This window comes from Mytilus galloprovincialis, chromosome 10 (assembly GCF_965363235.1).
Source record: "Mytilus galloprovincialis chromosome 10, xbMytGall1.hap1.1, whole genome shotgun sequence".
Classification (NCBI taxonomy): Eukaryota; Metazoa; Mollusca; class Bivalvia; order Mytilida; family Mytilidae; genus Mytilus; species Mytilus galloprovincialis.
The window spans coordinates 520,552-528,359 of NC_134847.1; the positions used below are offsets into that span (position 1 = coordinate 520,552).

General features: G+C 34.6%; 1 protein-coding gene across 2 annotated transcripts; it reads left to right on the plus strand.

The window, feature by feature from the left end:
- The first annotated feature begins 4,633 nt into the window (after nt 1–4,633).
- LOC143049618 (uncharacterized) lies at nt 4,634–7,359 on the plus strand. 2 transcript variants are annotated; one of them, XM_076223213.1, is made up of 3 exons: nt 4,646–4,850; nt 5,228–5,371; nt 6,508–7,359. In XM_076223213.1, the coding sequence occupies exons 1-3, from the start codon at nt 4,688–4,690 to the stop codon at nt 6,786–6,788; spliced, it is 588 nt and encodes a 195-aa protein (XP_076079328.1). In that variant the 5' UTR covers nt 4,646–4,687; the 3' UTR covers nt 6,789–7,359. The 2 variants fall into 2 exon arrangements, with proteins under 2 accessions (XP_076079329.1, XP_076079328.1); XM_076223214.1 differs by lacking the exon at nt 5,228–5,371 and having other exon boundaries at nt 4,634–4,850.
- Nucleotides 7,360–7,808: the final 449 nt, after the last annotated feature.

Consider the following 7,808-nt stretch of genomic DNA (forward strand, 5'->3'; position numbering starts at 1 on the left):
TGTAGTGATTGTCGTTGGTTGCTGTCTCTTACACTGATAAATAAAACCATGTACCTGTTACACGTGTAGTGATTGTCGATGGTTGCTGTCTCTGACACTAATAAATAAAACCATGTACCTGTTACACGTGTAGTGATTGTCGATGGTTGCTGTCTCTGACACTGATAAATAAAACCATGTACCTGTTACACGTGTAGTGATTGTCGATGGTTGCTGACTCTGACACTGATAAATAAAACCATGTACCTGTTACACGTGTAGTGATTGTCGATGGTTGCTGTCTCTGACACTGATAAATAAAACCATGTACCTGTTACACGTGTAATGCTTGTCGATGGTTGCTGTCTCTCACACTTATAAATAAAACCATGCACCTGTTACACGTGTAGTTATTGTCGTTGGTTGCTGTCTCTGACACTGATAAATAAAACCATGTACCTATTACACGTGTAGTGATTGTCGATGGTTGCTGTCTCTGACACTGATAAATAAAACCATGTTCCTATTACACGTGTAGTGGTTGTCGATGGTTGCTGTCTCTGACACTGATAAATAAAACCATGTACCTGTTACACGTGTAGTGATTGTCGATGGTTGCTGTCTCTGACACTGATAAATAAAACCATGTACCTGTTACACGTGTAGTGATTGTCGTTGGTTACTGTCTCTGACACTGATAAATAAAACCATGTACCTGTTACACGTGTAGTGATTGTCGATGGTTGCTGTCTCTAACACTAATAAATAAAACCATGTACCTGTTACACGTGTAGTGATTGTCGATGGTTGCTGTCTCTGACACTGATAAATAAAACCATGTACCTGTTACACGTGTAGTGATTGTCGATGGTTGCTGTCTCTGACACTAATAAATAAAACCATGTACCTGTTACACGTGTAGTGATTGTCGATGGTTGCTGTCTCTCACACTTATAAATTAAACCATCTACCTGTTACACGTGTAGTGATTGTCGATGGTTGCTGTCTCTGACACTAATAAATAAAACCATGTACCTGTTACACGTGTAGTGATTGTCGATGGTTGCTGTCTCTGACACTGATAAATAAAACCATGTACCTGTTACACGTGTAGTGATTGTCGATGGTTGCTGTCTCTGACACTGATAAATAAAACCATGTACCTGTTACACGTGTAGTGATTGTCGATGGTTGCTGTCTCTCACACTTATAAATAAAACCATGCACCTGTTACACGTGTAGTGATTGTCGATGGTTGCTGTCTCTGACACTGATAAATAAAACTATGTACCTGTTACACGTGTAGTGATTGTCGATGGTTGCTGTCTCTGACACTTATAAATAAAACCATGTACCTGTTACACGTGTAGTGATTGTCGATGGTTGCTGTCTCTGACACTTATAAATAAAACCATGTACCTGTTAGATGTGTAGTGATTGTCGATGGTTGCTGTCTCTGACACTTATAAATAAAACCATGTACCTGTTACACGTGTAATGCTTGTCGATGGTTGCTGTCTCTGACACTGATAAATAAAACCATGTACCTGTTACACGTGTAGTGATTGTCGGTGGTTGCTGTCTCTGACACTTATAAATAAAACCATGTACCTGTTACACGTGTAGTGATTGTCGGTGGTTGCTGTCTCTGACACTGATAAATAAAACCATGTACCTGTTACACGTGTAGTGATTGTCGATGGTTGCTGTCTCTGACACTGATAGATAAAACCATGTACCTGTTACACGTGTAGTGATTGTCGATGGTTGCTGTCTCTGACACTTATAAATAAAACCATGTACCTGTTACACGTGTAGTGATTGTCGGTGGTTGCTGTCTCTGACACTGATAAATAAAACCATGTACCTGTTACACGTGTAGTGATTGTCGTTGGTTGCTGACTCTGACACTAATGAATAAAACCATGTACCTGTTAGATGTGTAGTGATTGTCGATGGTTGCTGACTCTGACACTAATAAATAAAACCATGTACCTGTTACACGTGTAGTGATTGTCGATGGTTGCTGTCTCTCACACTGATAAATAAAACCATGTACCTGTTACACGTGTAATGATTGTCGATGGTTGCTGACTCTGACACTGATAAATAAAACCATGTACCTGTTACACGTGTAGTGATTGTCGATGGTTGCTGACTCTGACACTAATAAATATAACCATGTACCTGTTACACGTGTAGTGATTGTCGTTGGTTGCTGTCTCTGACACTGATAAATAAAACCATGTACCTGTTACACGTGTAGTGATTGTCGATGGTTGCTGTCTCTGACACTAATAAATAAAACCATGTACCTGTTACACGTGTAATGATTGTCGATGGTTGCTGTCTCTGACACTGATAAATAAAACCATGTACCTGTTACACGTGTAGTGATTGTCGATGGTTGCTGACTCTGACACTAATAAATAAAACCATGTACCTGTTACACGTGTAGTGATTGTCTTTGGCTGCTGTCTTTAGTATTTTCTTTTCTGAAACGTTTTACATTTTTTGTTATTGAAAATGATCCGGATATGTACTAACAATTATTTGAAAATCTATAGTACACAGCCCAGTGGATGTCTAAAGTTGCAATGTGTCTTACAATTCCGATTGAATAGAATTCATTGTCCACTTCTATTGATTTTGCAACATTAGATCTGAAATAAGAATAATGTCTTGTTAAAATCACATGCATCGTATCAGGACCCATCAGAACATTACCAGGACTAACCAGCACTGGATCAGGACATATTTCAACTGCAAAAATTCACATATTTGAGTTTGAACTCCAAAGTATTTGTTTATTTTACCGTTTCTGATATGCCTATCCCCCCCCCCCCCAAACACACACACACCCAGGGGTCGAAATGAGTGCTGGTCCGGTGGTCTGGGACCAGTAGAATTTGAGTCGGACCAGTATATTTTGTCGCCTGGTGGTCCGGCGGACAAGTAGAAATTTGTGGATAAAATCCCTGATTAAATCGCTATTTTGTTTTTACCAAACAATTTACCTGCGAAATCAATTACACGGTACTGGAGGTACTAAGTATTACATTTGATTATTTTTTTTTTAATATCAAGGTTGAGCATCCTTCACAACAACACAAAATGTGGAAGTTTTTGAAATAAGTCAAATTGACAGACAAAAAAATAAAAAAAGTAAGTGATATTCAAATGGGAGATCTGAATTAAGTTTATGAAATTGACAAAAAGAAACGTAAATACTAAAAATCAAAGGTAAAAAAGCTCGAATGGTTTAATTATATATAGTTGATTGCAATGTAATGGATTGTATTATGTATATTATGTGAACAATTTGCAGTGACAGACCTAAATAAGAAATGTATTTTTGTAATGAGATCTTCAAATTTTTGCTAATGAACAACCAGCAATAAAAAACTACGAGAATAAAAGAGAGGAAACTAAGGAAGGGAAAATTATGAAAATAAATGTAAACATCTCAAATGAATTTCATTTGTGTAGGACCAGTAGATTTGGAGCCGGACCAGTAGATTTTCAGTCCACTGGTCCGGATGGCCAGTACACAAAAAAGCTTAAATTCGACCCCTGCACACACCACACAGAAAAAATCACAAAAAATGTCAACTAGAAATACAGTGAGCATTGCCCATAAAGACACTCACACCCCTCCCCCCAAAAAATAATAGACACGCAAACTAAGTGATACCCATTGACACAAAACATGAATAATTTGGCAATAATAAGGCTACCTCAAACTAAACTAGGTTAGTGGCCTTCATGTTTTAACAATTAAAATCTATATTCCTCAAAAGAGTTAAAATTTAACAGTTTTTGAAGATTCTCAAACAACAACAAATTAATATCAAAGAAAAACATGGGAATTATTAATGTGAGATATAAACAAGTCAGCAAAGTGTCTTGAAAAATGTTTCAAGCATTTTCGATTTATTGTTAAAATATGGAAATCCCCCCTTTCTTATGGTTGAATCCATGAGTCCAAATAATCCAAACGTAAGTCAGAAATTCAAAAAACGAAAGGAATCTTGAATCAATATAAAAAAAGAAATTAATGAAAATTACTCAAATCATACCCCCTCCCCAACTACTATACTTTACTATACTATACTACTAACGAAACCTATCTTATACCGTATAATCTAAAATTTATTAAAATTGAAAGAGAAATGTCAATAGATATAAGCAATGCACAGAAGTTTCATGAACATTGGTGAATGATTTTATGAGTTATTGACGACTGATTTAAAGTTATTGACGACTCTAGGACAACGTCATACCATACTACGTCTCATAAATATTATAGGTACAATCAAATTTCATTTTTGTTTACATATTTTTATCGATCACCGATCATGACGAGATCGCTAGCACGTTATCACTCTAGCAGGACAGCCGAACCCACCGTAATAAAATAGTATCAGAATGGAAAGGTAGATGGCCTAATTAAATTTCTATTGTAGATAAAGAATACACTTATTCACCTTCCTTGTTAGTTTACATGTAAACACATGTATCAAAACATACATGTGTGTGGATGGGTAAAACTACTATTGCGTACTTTTAATAAAACTAAAATAATTCAAATTGCAAAATAACAATCATAAACAAGATTCTTTTTTTTCGGGTGTTCCCCGATCGATTGATATAAATACAAAAGTTATACCTTAAGAATTGTTAAATCTATATCTTTATTCAAATAAACATGAATATTAAAATCGCAGGTATTTTCAACATCCTAGCTTTATTGTTGTTGGTTGCTGGGGCTCTAGCTCCAGGCTGGATAGTAATCGAGAGTTCTGGCAATTCAATCCATGTTGGACTCTTTTATACAGTCGCAAATGGTTCTACTGGTCGCAGTTTATCATGTAAGTAAAGAATTAACTTGAAATACAATTTCTGCAAAATACAATTACACATAGGAGAGGAGATATAGTAATACAAGCCAATAAAAAGATAACCTATAAAATATAACTTTTAAAAACCATCAGGAAGGCAATATCCATGTTTGGTCTGTAAAGAGATTTATTTGTTGTCGTCTATATTCGAAAGAATACTCGATATAATTCGATATACTACAAGTGAATCACTATGGAATACGTTAGACATTTAACAGTTGAATCAGTATGTCTGGTATATTTTTGACATACTACAAATGAATCGGTCTTCTCTGTATACTTTAGTGCAAAACAAAGACAATTGTCTGTTGCATATAACATAATGATGATGATATTTTTTTTCTCAGTTTTCGGACTTATAGAATTCCAGATAGAAGTGATCGTCGGTATCATACTGTGTATAATTGCCACCATTCTTATATTTGTGTATGCTAATGGACAGAAAGGCCACAGCTATCTAATGTCTTCTGTTATTTTGAACCTGATATCAGGTAAGTTTTTGAATCAACTTGAATCGTCTTATCAGTTATAAGTGATCTTATGTGTGAGTCTTATGTGGTGTTTACGTTTCTTTTAATCTCCTGGACCCATATAGAGGTTCGAGTTATCGAATACTGTTCGATCTCTGAAATAGAGAGTCGGGTAATTGAACAATCGTGTTCAAGCTACAAGCAATTGGACCAAGTCGCTGCACTTTCGTGTTCAATAGTTCAATCGAAAGAGAATAGTCACTGATTACTAGAATTCGTTTTCAATAGTTCAATCGAAAGAGAATAGTCACTGATTACTAGAATTCGTTTTCAATAGTTTAATCAAAAGAGAATAGTCATTGATTACTAGAATTCGTTTTCAATAGTTTAATCAAAAGAGAATAGTCACTGATTACTAGAATTCGTTTTCAATAGTTTAATCAAAAGAGAATAGTCACTGATTACTAGAATTCGTTTTCAATAGTTTAATCAAAAGAGAATAGTCACTGATTACTAGAATTCGTTTTCAATAGTTTAATCAAAAGAGAATAGTCACTGATTACTAGAATTCGTTTTCAATAGTTTAATCAAAAGAGAATAGTCACTGATTACTAGAATTCGTTTTCAATAGTTTAATCAAAAGAGACTAGTCACTGATTACTAGAATTCGTTTTCAATAGTTTAATCAAAAGAGACTAGTCACTGATTACTAGAATTCGTTTTCAATAGTTTAATCAAAAGAGACTAGTCACTGATTACTAGAATTCGTTTTCAATAGTTTAATCAAAAGAGACTAGTCACTGATTACTAGAATTCGTTTTCAATAGTTTAATCAAAAGAGACTAGTCACTGATTACTAGAATTCGTTTTCAATAGTTTAATCAAAAGAGACTAAATAGTAACTGAACATTCGTGTCAATGTCCAATCGAGAGAGTCGAATAACTGAACCATCATGTTTAATGTCCGATCGAGTGAGATCTGTCTTAGTGTAACTTGCCGAGTGGAGTCTATGACCACATCATTATTGGTCTCTATGTTATCATTTCTTTGATGGCCTCTATATTGATAACATCATTGTGAGAACCATTTACTTCAATTCTTGCAGAATAAAGATTACTTCCGGTATCATAACGATCTTTGTTTCATTCTATTTCAGGTGTTATAACATGTGTGGCAGTTGGTCGATTTTTACATGCAATTTTACGTAGTCTTGGTTACAACATGGGAGTACCCTACTCCTTGATACTTAGCGGTCTGGGTGCAGTCATGTTGTTTGTTATAATCGTCGTTCTTATTGTAAAGAAAACACAAGACAGTAATAGAATTCAGTCATCACAAGGAATTGTCTTGGCAACTACCTCTAAACCTCAAGTGAATATGGGTTATAGCCAGGACCCAACACAGCAATATGGAATTCCACCAAAATATGGTGTATAAGATAATGCAAACCATGAAGGCAAGGGACCTGCATACGTGTCGTTTTCACCAAAAGCACAGAGAGAGAAAGAGAGAGAAAGAGAGAGAGAAAGTTAACATGTTAGAATTTGTTTTAAAAACTACACAAAGAATAAGAGCGTTATACTAGTTTGTTGTTCCACTTTAATAAGACGGGGGCTATCAAGGCAATGCATTTTAAATATAAATGGGCAGACTATATTATTTACGATTCTATTTTATGTATATTTATTCATTTACATTTGTACATATATCATTGACATGTAATCAAATATGTCTATGACAAGTCAATGCAATAGTTTCTATGAAATAGAGTGGTGACCAGTACAAACAACTGTCTATTGGCTATTACCTCATTTGAATTTGAATATCATCTATAATATAATTTGAAAAAGACTTTCTGTGTCATTTGGTCTCTTCTGGAGAGTTGTCTCATTGGCACATACCACATATTCTTTTTATATTTATACTTTTACACATGATTTTTTCTACAAATATCAAAAACTGTATTATTTTTATTAGCTTTTTAAAAAAATAAAAATGCATTCAAAACTTTTTTTGTTAGTCATTTTTTAATTCATTAAGTCACATTCTGATCAGAGCATGTTCATAATAAATTTTAAATAATACCATTCCTCCCCTATACAATTTGACATTAACCTGACACTAGTAAATCCTTCCCTATACAAATTGACATTTACGTGACACTAGTATACAATTTGACATTAACTTGACACTACTAAATCCCCTATACAATTTGACATTTACCCGACACTGGTAAATCTTCCCCCATACAATTAGACATTTACTTGACACAAGTTAATCCTCCTCTAGTCTAACTTGACACTTTTAAATCGAATCTCCCCTATACAATCTGAAATTTACTTGACATTAGTAAATCTCCCCTATACAATCTGAAATTTACTTGACACTAGTAAATCTCCCTCTTTACAAATAGACATTTACTTAACACTAGTAAAGTCCCCTCTTTACAAATTGACA

What these genes read in the sequence shown, in the direction of transcription:
- LOC143049618 (XM_076223213.1), top strand. Translation starts at nt 4,688, where the DNA reads ATGAATATTAAAATCGCAGGTATTTTCAACATCCTAGCTTTATTGTTG. An exon ending in TACTGGTCGCAGTTTATCAT is followed by an intron (nt 4,851 to 5,227) that starts GTAAGTAAAGAA and finishes TTTTTTTCTCAG; the next exon opens with TTTTCGGACTTATAGAATTC. An exon ending in TATTTTGAACCTGATATCAG is followed by an intron (nt 5,372 to 6,507) that starts GTAAGTTTTTGA and finishes ATTCTATTTCAG; the next exon opens with GTGTTATAACATGTGTGGCA.